The 12,869-nt window shown below is 36.9% G+C and overlaps 1 protein-coding gene and 1 non-coding gene across 2 annotated transcripts in view; both read left to right on the top strand.

The window, feature by feature from the left end:
• Positions 1-1,019, top strand: part of LOC148855687 (Zinc finger, C3HC4 type (RING finger) family protein) — a 91,574-nt gene extending 90,555 nt beyond the window's left edge. The window contains exon 13 of the mRNA XM_088941507.1: positions 579-1,019. Coding sequence (XP_088797633.1) covers positions 579-776 — 198 coding nt within the window. The 3' untranslated portion in view covers positions 777-1,019. The remainder of the gene's footprint in view (positions 1-578) is intronic.
• An 11,419-nt stretch (positions 1,020-12,438) lies between these two features.
• On the top strand, positions 12,439-12,545 carry LOC148855686 (small nucleolar RNA R71). The gene has a single exon (XR_016095280.1). It is a non-coding gene; the product is annotated as a small nucleolar RNA R71 (small nucleolar RNA).
• Positions 12,546-12,869: the final 324 nt, after the last annotated feature.

Raw genomic sequence — 12,869 nt, 5'->3', positions numbered from 1 at the left:
GGTTATTTTATCACTGCAACAGTTCTACACATTAAGGAATTGGCTAGACATTTTTCATTGTCCAGAAATGGTGCATTCCCGTGTGCATGATATCTACAGGGATGCAAGCAAGAAATTCAACTTGTGCAACATGCTAGATGGGTTGGGCCTGCTAATTTGCTCTTGTACATGTCTAACAGTGATATAGTTGCGCTTTGCCTTGTATTCTAACAGTGACTTATAGTTGTTTAGAGAAGTTGGTGGAAAAATCTTCCGATGTAGCAGGTATATGGGGGCCTAGCGGATCCTTCTCTGCATTCTATTCATAGCAATAACATCAAAGCTTTGGATGGGCTGTTATAGACATAAGCCTTTGCCATGTGTCAAAAATAGACCATATGAAAATCTAAATTTGAAACTATAGACATCTAATAAGTAATATCATATGATCCCCCATGTGGCATGTTCTGATGAGGCTACCTTTTGTTTTATGATTTTGAAATAATGACATTTATTTTCTAAGTCGGGATGCTGTCTGAATCTGGAAATAACTGTTCTTTCTTTTAGCGTATTTTTTTGATAGGGGGAAATTTTTGCAGGAAAAAGCTGAAGTAGCAGAAAAAGAAATTGACGCAGCAAAAGCTGCATGGCTGTGCAGAATCTGCTTGAGCACGGAGGTAGATATAGCGATAATTCCTTGTGGCCACGTACTCTGTCGTAGATGCTCATCTGCTGTCTCTAGGTGCCCTTTCTGTCGGCTCCAGGTTTCAAAAACTATGAAAATTTTCCGCCCATAAAATTGGATTTGGCATTAAAGAAAAATCAAACATATACAAGGTAATTTTTTATTAAAAACTTGTACCAATCTCTTAGGCATTACGAGTATTACATGAATTTGATCTTTTCCTACCATCAATTTGTAATTGTCCTGTAAATATTTCCATTGAGATTGTAGACTTGTATGGGATGGCGTAAGGGGTGTACCATGTACATAATTACACATTGTAATGTACATAATAATATATTGTTTTATCTACAAACCTAGCTTGTCAAACAAAACGGAGCAACGTGGGTTAGAATTTTCCCTTTCCCTGTTTTTTTCCTTTTCATCATTGACACTACCAAGGATCAAAGTATCGAAAATGCTAAGTGTATCAAAAAGTAAAATTTAAGAGACAAATCGGGATGTCTTGGATACTCGTGTATTGGACAAAAATTAAGATACATTTAAATACACATGAAAACATTATAAATATTTTAATAAATTATAAAAATACATTAATAATACTTAAAAAGTTAATATAAGGTTTCAATGAGGTGTATATATGTTAAATTAATATATTTTAATAGTTTTATGAAGAAATATGTTGTGGTCAATTATAATTTTATTAAAAACTCAATGTTTAACTATAATTTATAAATTATAATTCTTAAGTTTTAAGGGATGGAAAAAACCTAACTATCCTATCCAACCATAAAACATGCATTGGCACAACTTTTAAGTGTAAATATAATTAATAATTATTTTTACTTAAATGATTATAATTTATTTTTTATTTTAAAAAATGATAAAAATAAGAAAACATTATAAATATATTAAAAAAATAATTATTGAAGCAATTTCTCAGCTACTGGATAGACTTGGGGAGTTTATCTTGACAAAGTTGACATTGGTGTGCTGCCAAGGGTTGGAGCAGCTTGTTTTAGTTGTTAGGGTTAGACCCCAAGTACATCTAGTGGGTGTTTATTAGAAGCACTGAACTTGGACAAATTTTCAATTATGCCCTGGACCTTGGAAATAGATGCGCAAACTTGAAATTACACATAATCTGATACTTGATTATGGTATTATATTAGGTGTTAGATTGTGATGTCTTTAATATGCCAATCGGTGAGGTCCATTAAGGGTTAAAAACCTTTGTATGTTGGGGCAGTTTAAGAATTCACCTAAGTGGGTGATCATAGTGATAAGATCGACCCCTTTGTCAGACAAAGTGAATATCAATGTTTACACTCTCTCTGATGGAAACCTAAACGGTTTGCAATGGATTTCACCTATGTTTGAAATTTGGTTTTACAATTTGTATTTATATAATATATACTACTATTTTATGAAAAAGGTTTGCAAAAGGTTTTAACCCTGAGATACATCGAAGTAGAAAGTGTGGCACTGCACTTTGTAGCCAGGGGAGAGGTACATCCTTGTTGCGTAGTGTTTTGATCATTATGGACTGAGAGGTTAAGTGTAAGAGACTATTACAATGATGATTACCTGATGGACTGTCTTACATAAGTTCATTATCTTTGTGTCTTCATAGGGTGGTTGAATACAATGATCACTCATGTGTAAATGTTGGGCTCAAACTGGGCCAATGTTGATTGGGTCAAAGGCTCACTGCCCTGAATAGTGAATTTGACCTAGTCTCTTTCAAAGGTTGGGTCAAACTCATGTGAGCTTATCTGAGATCATTGTAGGGTCCAACGCCCTACAATATCAGGCCTAAAGTGGCCATGCAACACCTTGGGTCGTGAGCCTTTGAAGTAGATGGGCTTAAGGCCCATAATTAATAAGATTTATTTGTCACATGGCAACTTCATGTGATCTGGGTCAAATCAATAGAGCACCTATCATCTTAAGATGATAAGGCTTATTTCTTAATAGAGTCCAGATCCAAATTAGATTTGAATAATTTCCTAATTTGATTAGGAGAGTGCTCCATAAGAAGATAAAAGAAGAAGGGGGTGAAATAGACTAGAACACCTCTCTCTTGTTCTCTCATCTTATCTTTGTCTCCCAAGAAACCCTATCATGACCTAGTCTTATATGAATGTGAATCATAATTGAGAATTTTCATATCATAATTTATGTGGATTGTGCATGTTTTGGGCACCAAACCCTAGGCCGATTTGACCTAGTTTTGGTCCCACTTACATAAGTCGAACCTATGGTTATTTGGGAACTGTTAACAGCCCTTTGGATCACTGTATAAGTGATCAATTTTGGATCTAGACCAGGGGTTTGATGGACCACTGGATGGATTAATTCGGCCCATGCCTGTAAAACCTAATTAGAATTAGATTAAAGCAAGTTAAGCCCATTTCAATATGGATAGATATATGGGCCAAACTTCCTTTTGTAATTGGTTTCATATACCAAGATAAATATTATTTAATAATTATGTCCATTAATGGGGCAATCATGTGTTATGTGTTAATCTAATTGAAGGTTTTACAAGTTTTAATTTGATTTTGGTCAATTTTGTATGTGATGTGTGTTAGACAGTTTTGTATACCCTTAGCTTCAATCCGATTTGATGTACTTTTGATATTTAGTGTAAATAAATAAAATGCATGTTTGATTCATGTTGTTTGGTATAATTCTGTGTAAGACCCTAAAACTGGACACTTATAGAGACTCGTGTTAGTTTTAAATGTTCACAGCCGTTGGATAAGTCTGGAGAGATTTATCCTACCAAGGCTGATACTGGTGTGTTACCAAGTGTTGGGATGGCCTATCTCGGCCACCAGGTTAAGACCCAAGGCACATGTAGTATGGGATTACTCGAATGCTTGAACTGGACCAGATTTCCAGTATTGCCTTGGACCTTGGAGACAGATGGGCAAAACTGGAAAGTTACACCTGACCCCTAGACTCGATTATGACACTTCACTAGGTGTCGAATCGGGCTGTCTTTGATATGCCATTCAGTGAGATCCTTAGCGGGGATCAAAACCTGGGTATGTTGGGATAGTCTGAGAATTCATCTGAGTGGGTGATCATAGTGACAGGATCAGCCCCTTTGTCGGACAAAGGTAATGATCGGGAAGGCACTCTCTTTGATGGAAACCAAACTGCTGGCAGTTGATTTCAATCGTTGGAATTTTGTTTTGCAAAATTTATATATGATATATATATATATGTACGATTTCAAAGTGTTTGCAAATGGTTTTAATTCTCGGGATCCATGTGAGTGGAGAGTGCGGCACTGTTCCTTGCAGCCGAGGGAGATGTCATTTTTTGTCGGGCAGTGCTTGATCATTAAGGGCTGAGAGGTTAAGTGTAAGATCATTTAGGATAGTACCTGATGGGCTAATCTTGCACCTGCCCACAGTCCCTGGGTTTTTATAAGATGGCTTGGCCCAGGGACCACTTAATGTAAGTGTTGGGCCCATAGGGTCCATGTGATGGGCTCAGGGGTTCACTGAGTTTTTCAGTGAATTCGGCTGAGCCTTGTAATAAAGGCTGGGCCAAACCCATGTGGCTGGTGTGTAGATCAATGCTTGGGTCCCACGCCATACAAAGAAGCCCAACTGGGCAGCAGATTGGAAACTAGTTAAGCACTGAACACTTAATGGGCCAAAAGCCCATTTCGAGCTGGGCTGATATGATCACCCATCTATGGGGCGTATCTGGGATTAAAGTTAGAAAAGGATTGGGCCTTTAACCTTATCCACCCTAGGAGACCAAATTCAAATTAGAGTTGAATCTGGTAACCTCCTGATAAGATCAGGAGTAAGCTAACTTAATCTGCAGATAGGATTAAGATAATCCCCTATCCAAATACTGATTTGGATTGGGGTAACTCCTAATTAGGAGGTTTCTTAATCAAGAAAAAAAGATGAGAAACCCTAAGAGAGAAATATCAGATTTCGAACCAGGGGTTGTAAGCAAGAAAGTATCCTGCGAACTGAGATTAGATCTCATACACACTCCAGAGAGAAGAGAAGCAATTCAGCCATCTTCGTCCCAGGAGTTCTCCTCCAGCTGCCGCCATTCCTTCTTGCAAGATTTGATCTTTGCAGAAGAAAGAAATCAAGAAATCAATTCTTGACATCAGTCTTGTAGAAAAGACTGTAAAAGATTTGGTGCTCAGAGTTTCCAGAGGGTTCGTGAGAAGGATCCCGTGTGTAGGACGCACTCTACTGGTTCCGTTCCACCTACAGCTGTGTCATCTTTAGCAGGAGCGGATCTTGGTGTCCTCTTTGGGCGTGAACACCAACTTTGGGAGATACTGCTTCTTTGGATCAGGTATAATTCCTCTATTTTCTTTTGGTTCAGATCTGGTTCGATTATGGTTCAAGTAGGATCCTTGAATATTGTATTCTAAATTTAGGGAATACGATTCCCAGTTGGGAGAAGGTAAGAAAATTTTTGAAATTCGCCCACCCATTCCGCAATCTTTATGGCGTCCATTAGATGGATCCTACCATTCTTTCAATGTGCTATGTGAATGTGATTCGTGTATGGACCATAAGTGTTTGGCCCATAAAAAGACTTATGTTGCTCTCCACAGCCATCATGGTTGAATGCACATCATTTCCATGATGTCCATGGATTATTGTATGATCTCCCTCTAATGGGCACTCCTCTTATTTCCTCTCTAAAAATAAACCTCTTGGGAATCCTAGCCCATTTAGGGTCCATTTGAATATGATTTTATGAAAGTTAGTGGGAGCTACTATGGTAAGACTTAAATCTGACATAAGGACTAATATACTTATTTCCTTATGATTAATATAAGTGCTATGAGATCAGGAATGTCATAAGATGATATCTTTAAAGGCCTTTTGTCATTTATCATGAAAGCAATCCGAATTGGTGGGCAGAGATGCACCATAAATTAAGTTATCTGTTTTTACTGGAACAACTAGTGGAATTGCTTCATAGAATGATAGGGATGTCATAGACTAGTGGGAGGGGCCTATCCTAAAATGGAAAACTCTTTCACAATACGTTGGGGCTCCCGATATAATGAGTCAGCACTTACCAGTTAAAAAGATTTAACATAAAATGACAATGAACCTTGTTTGATGGAGGCCAAAGGGAAAGCTCATCAAAAGGGTGGATACGTGATCCTTCACAAAAAGTGATGGGGTTATATAGTTGAAATAGTTGGCCCCATGCACCTATATGATTTCCTACAATTCCAGAGATATGAAAAATGTCTCCGCCACTAAGATAGAGAGAAATCTCAGAGATGAACAAATGGAAATGGAACGTAAATAAAAGTCCTTTCTATGGTACATAACATGAAACAATAATTAGGTTGTGGGCTAATATATGCATGATATTTGTTAGAAATGGCACATAGACAATTCACTAAATTGTTAGATGACAACAAACTCAATGGACCAAACTACATAGATTAGTTTTGTTACCTTAACTTGGTTCTCACATCAGAGAAATTGAACAAAATTGCCACCAACCTAGCACTAGAATGCCTACTAATAGAGCCTCTAAAGCAAGAAGAAGGGAATATCAGAAATGGGAAGAGAAAAACTCTCTTGTCCGATGTTACATCATTGCCTCATTGGACAACTATATCCAAAGGCAATTTGACAAAGTAGAAAACTACAAAGATATTCTAAATAGTCTAAAGACTATGGATAAGGAGCAAATTGTTCTGCACCACAAAAGGTCATCAAATTATTGATGACCACCAAGATGACCAAGAACCACTAGTTTATGCCTATGTCATGAAGATGATAGGTTTTATAAATGAACTAGAGGATCTTGGTTCTAAGTTCGATGATGACACCAAGACTGATGCCATCTTAAAATTTCTATCCACATCTTTTAATCAATTTGTCATGAACTACAACATGAACAAGCTAACAACTAGCTTATAAGAGCTCGATAATATGTTACAGAGAGATAAAGAAATGATTAGAAAGGACAATCCAGTGGTCATGCTTGTTGAAGGAGGCAAAAATGGTAGGAAGAAATGAAAGAGCAAGAAGATGCCTCAGAGGATGGGCAACAAACAAAAGATGCAGAAGAAAGAGGAACTGTCCTCAATATCTAGAATCCCTCATAAAGAAAAATAAGGTACTTTCAAAACTCAGTTCATAGAGACTAACATGTTGGCTACTTCTGCATCTTGGTGTATTAACTCTGGGGTTTCTACTCATGCACGTAACACATTGTAGGGGTTCCAAGAAAGCATAAGGTTGAATGATGACAAGGTCATGCTTTTTTGGGAACATTTGCAATCGTTGTAGTTGTTGCTATAGGAATAACAAATTTAGTTTTTAGAGAAGGGACTATTACTTTAAAAGATTATCTTTATATTCCATTACTTAAAAAAAATTTGATTTCAGTTTCTAAGGTTTGTAAGGGTGGTTATTCTATTTTATTTAGTAATAAGATTATAATTAAATTAAATGACAAATTCCTTAGTCATGGAGAACTTGACAATGGTCTTTACGTTTTCCACCATTCTCTAGAAATAAATGTGATCGAAACAATGAGGAACACATCCCATAAAAAGAACACGAGAAACGATTAATCCCATATGTCTATGGCATTACCGACTTGGCCATATAAACAAAAAACATATCTCAAGATTGGTGAATGATGGTCCTCTAGATTTTCTTACAGTAGAAGATCTACCAACTTGTGAACCTTGCCTTCAAGGGAAGATGGCAAATAGGCCATTTACATGTAAGCCTGAAAGAAGTATGAACACACTTGACCTTATACATACTAATGTATGTGGTCCCATGAATGTTAGGACACAGAACCAACACTCTTATTTTATAACTTTCACTGATGGCTATTCCCAGTATGGTTACATGTACCTAATGAGACATAAGCTTGGATCATTTGAAAAGTTCAAAGAGTTTAGACATGAAGTTGAGAAATAGTTGAGAAGAAAAATCAAAATTCATCAATTAGATAAAGGAGGTGAATATCTCTCCAATGAATTCAATGACTACTTAAAGGACAATGGGATCATATCACAATTGTCTCCTCCTACTACACCACAATTGAACAGTGTATCAAAGAGAAGAAATTGGACTTTATTGGATAGGGTTCGGTCACTCCTTATCCACTCAAAATTACCCATATCCTTTTGGAGACATGCATTAGAGATTTTGACCTATGTGCTAAACTGGGTTCCAACTAAGTCGGTTCATAAGATTCCTTTTGAGATATGGATGGCAAGAAATTAAGTGTAAGACACTTGAAAATATGGGGTTGTCCAGCACACGTCAAAAAAGCAAGTGCAGACAAATTGGAATCCAAAACAAGTTGTTGCCTATTTGTAAGCTACTCCAAGGACTCTATTGGGTATGTCTTCTATTACCTATGAGAGCAAAAGGTTTTTGTTAGTCGAAATGTCCACTTCTTAGAAAATGACTACATCCTAAACAATCATTATCGGGAAGTGATTCTAGATGAAGAGGGCTCAATGGTAGTGGGAGATAGTCCACAACTTCTAGACGACAATATTCAGCTTAGAATATCTGCTCGGGTATCTAAACCTCCTATATGTTTTGGCTATGATCAAGAAAGTTATAGGATGGAAGCAATGGACAGAGAGAAAGATCCCATAACTTATAAGAAGCTATGTTAGACATAAACTCCCTAAAAGTGGGTAGATACCATAAAAATCAAGATGGACTCAATAAAAACCAACAGAGTTTGAACTCTTGTAGACCCCCCTTGGGGTAAAAGCAATTGGCTGCAAATGGATTTACAAGAGGAAGTTTGATGGAAAGGTTGAAACCTTTTCGCATGTGACTGTGCTTAAACCCATTAAGATATTGTTGGCTATAGCTACACACTATAATTACAAAATTTGGCAAATGGATGTCAAAATTGGGTTCCTGAATGGAGATCTTACTAAAGATATTTATATGTAGTAGCTGAAAGGCTTTGTTGCCAAGGATCATGAACATATGGTCTGTAAGCTGAATAGATCTATATATGGATTAAAGCAAGTTTACAGAAGTTGAAACATCCGTTTTGACTTAATAGCCAAATAGTTTGATTTCGAGCAAAATTTGGATGAACCCTATATTTATAGAAAGATAGTGGGAGATAAGCTTACACTCTTGGTTCTATATGTAGACAACATTCTTCTCATTAGGAATGATGCATGAATGATAATCATAGTGAAGGTATGGCTTGATAGCTATAAATATATAACCCTAGCAAGTGCACTAGTTATCAAGTAGTATAATAATATCGTTCCCATGGGGATTTAACAAAATAAGTATTAGCATCACAGTTTTCCCTAATTATTTGGACAATCAAAATTTAGGATTGAGCAAGAACTACTAAAAATAAAATTGGAACAAAGAAAATAAAAACAAGGGTGATCACTAATCGAATATGCAAATGATGAAATCGTTAGGACTAGGACTTTTGGTCCACCTAACCAATGTAATGAATATTGATGGGTTCGATTATCCAAGACTAATTGTCATTCCCATAAGCTGAGATTTTCCCAAATTTATTTAATATTCTCTCTCGAGATATACTAAATTTATTTAATATTCCCAAATTTATTTAATATTCCCCCACACTTAAACTCTTGCCCGTCCTCGGGCAAGACAAAACTCAAAACAAAATTAAAACAAGAACAAACTAACTAAAAGATTGTTTTGGATTTTTCTCAACAGGGTATCTATTCTCTCGCATGCCTTGATCTAGTATTAATGGTCCTTCCGTTCATCCATTTCTTTTCCTCTTTAATTTGTCAAGGAATAATCTTAAATTGCCAATCCTCATGTCCCCAAGTGAGATTGACAATCAAGGGAAGCAGACATCTCTTCGCATGAGCAATTTAGGGTTAGAGTAAGCCCTTTTTTTTTTTCATAATCACATGTAGTAAGATTAAAAAAAATACCCTCTCATGATTCTTCAGAACAAAACAAGGGATGTTATTACCATAAGCTTGCTTATGTATCAGATCTCCACCACTTATCATGAGTTCAATGCATCAAAAGGTGAATTAGGGTTTGGGATCTAGGGATGAGTGCATTTTATGCTCCATCTCACCCTTTTATTTTTTTAGCGTGAGTGCATTTTATGCTCCATCTCACACTAGCTCTTTTTTTTTCTCGATGTGAGTGCATTTTATGGTCCATCTCACACGAGTTTTTTTTTTTTAGAAGGTAACACGTTCCAATACATGAACTCATTATCTTGGTCTTAACATGCCTAACAAAACAAGTTCTAGAATAATCAACCCATGTTTGTCCGTTAGAAACCAAATGCTCACAAGGGTCAAGTCTTTATTGCATCTTGCCCGTTGATCATTCAAACTACTGAGATGCCATCCATAGCCAGAAATTTCAACTAGATTTGCCTGCATCCTTTCTTGTCTATCCCACCTGAACACATGATTCAGGGTGGTTTACAATCATTCAAAAACAAGTCTTCAAGGAGCAGAAATTTCAAAGGGAAGGGTTAATAAGATGATTAAAGCATGCTAGAGTCCGAAAAAAAAATTATCAACCCCTTAATCCTCCCCCACACTTAAGATATACATTGTCCTCAATGTATAGAATATGCATAACAATAACAAGGAGAGAAAGATTTAAGAGGACTTCCCTGAATGCCTTGTTGAGATCCTGCAGATGTGAGATACGAAAAAAAACACACTCAAAAAAGAAAATTGAACAAAACAAACAACTAAACTTAATGGGTTGCCTCCCATAAGCGCTCGTTTTAAGTCATGAGCTTGACTTTCACCTTTCCTTCATGGCGGTTTCAAGGAGAGAACGGACCCATGGTGGATAGGTTGTTCTCCTTCGATGTAATGCTTCCACCGCTGTCCATTTACCTTGAATGTACTCCCATCATCATTATGTATTTCAATCGCTCCATGAGGGAATACTTTAGCCTCTTTAAAGGGTCCACCCCACTTGGTTTTTAACTTCCGATGTTTCCCCCTTTCATCCTTCATAGGTGGGTTTAAACCTGGAATAGGGACCTGCACAATAGATGGGAGGGGTTTCGTGTGAGATGGAGGTAAAGATGCATTATGAATTGTAATTTCAAAAGAATCTGGCTCAGAAGTCAAATTTCGCAATTCTGATTTCAGTACAAACTTCTACTCTACTTGTTGCAATTGATTAGGACTATTGTTAAGTGCAACTTTCAGCGTGTCTTCTGATTTAGATGTGTCTACTTCGGCTGCACCAACATCAATGCTATCAATTGCATAAATTTCATGTTCAATTGTGTTGGGATGTTCCATGGTTTTAAATACATTGAACACCACTTCTTCACCATTGATTCTAAGGGTAAGTAGACCTTTTTGCACATCAATTAAAGCATCACCAATAGCAAGAAAATGTCTCCTTAGAATCAACGGCATTGTCCTATCTTCCTCCATATCCAACACAACGAAATCAGCAGGAATAATAAAATTGCCCACTTTGACCAAAACATCTTCTACTATTCCCCTAGGATATTTAATGCTTCTATCAGCTAATTGCAGAATAATAGTTGTAGATATTAGTTCATGCAGTCCAAGTTTTTCAAAAATAGAATAAGGCATTAAATTTATACTAGCACCTAAATCACATAAAGCTTTTTCAAATTCAGTATTCCCTATGGTGCAAGGTATAGAAAAACTCCTTGGATCCTTAAGCTTTTGGGGCAATTTCTTTTGAAGAATTGCTGAACATTCTTTGTTTAGTTTTACCATCTCACCATCCTCCCACTTTCTTTTGTTGGACATTACCTCTTTCAGGAATTTGGCATACTTCGGCATCTGTGACAAAACATCAAGAAGAGGAAGGTTAATATGAATCTTTTTGAAAACTTCTAAAAATTTTTCAAATTGCTTATCTAATTTAGTCTTCAAGACTCTTCTTGGGTAGGGAATAGGAAGTTTAATTTCATGTAAATTCAGTTTAGGGGTACTTCCCTCATTCTCCTTTTGTAGATCGGCCACTTCAGCTTCCTTGTCCTTTCTTTGAATTTCGCCAACTATTTTCCCACTTCTTAAAGTTATGGCGTTTACTTGCTCTCTGGGGTTCCTTTCTGTGTTGCTGGGTAGCCTTCCCTCTTTCCTTTCTGATAACATGCTTACAATCTGCCCCACTTGAACCTCTAAGTTTTTAATCGATGTTTCTTGACTTTGGAACCTTGCTTCAGTGGCATTAATGAACTTAGAGATCATTTCCTCCAAATTGTTCTTTTTTTCTTGTGGGGGCGGCTGTGGTTGGAAACCCATGGGTGCCTTTTGCTGATTGTTACTCCATGAGAAGTTCGGGTGATTCCTCCACCCTGGGTTGTATGTATTTGAATATGGGTTGTAGTTTGTCCTGCCAGCCTGAGAGATAAAATTAGCATTCTCATGGGAAATAAAAGGACTATTTATTTGACAATCAGAATTGGCATGTCCTATTTGACCACATAAATCGCATGAGATGCTAGATGGTGTACTAATGGCTACAATACTAAAATTATCTAGTCTCTTATTTAGATTGGCTATTTGTGTAGATAGGGATGCAAAGGAATCTATGTGGTGTACTCCCCTTTGATTGGTTCGATCATTGCTCCACTGGTAGCTATTTGATGCCATCTCCTCCACTAAGTCATATGCTTCCTCTGGAGTTTTCCTCATGATTGTACCACCTACGGCTGCATCAATAATGGACCGATTAGAGGGGGTAATACCATTATAAAAAGTTTGTATTTGTCGCCAAGTTGGTATCCCATGGTGGGGACACTTCCTAAGCATCTCCTTGAATCTTTCCCATGCTTCATACAAGGATTCCCTCTCAAATTGAGCAAAGGTAATAATATCATTAATTAACTTTGCTGTTTTGGAGGGTGGGAAATATTTAGCCAAAAATTTCTGGGTTAAATCATTCCAAGTGGTGATACTTCCTGCAGGGAGTGAGTTGAGCCAATCTTTAGCTCTATCACGCAATGAAAAAGGAAATAATCTTAGCCTAATAGCATCATCACTAACTTCATTATGTTTAAAGGTATCACATATTTCAAGGAAGTTAACGATGTGTGCATTAGGGTCATCACTTGGTAACCCACTAAACTGAATACTAGTTTGGATCATTTGAATTATTGCAGGCTTTATTTCAAAATTATTGGCATGGATGGTAGGCTTGCAAATGCTAGATGT

Source organism: Nelumbo lutea, chromosome 4 (assembly GCF_056320005.1).
Source record: "Nelumbo lutea isolate HS-2025 chromosome 4, American lotus-T2T, whole genome shotgun sequence".
NCBI lineage: Eukaryota > Viridiplantae > Streptophyta > Magnoliopsida > Proteales > Nelumbonaceae > Nelumbo > Nelumbo lutea.
Note: the sequence above shows the minus strand (reverse complement) of the source record. Positions and strands in the feature narration are given on the sequence as shown.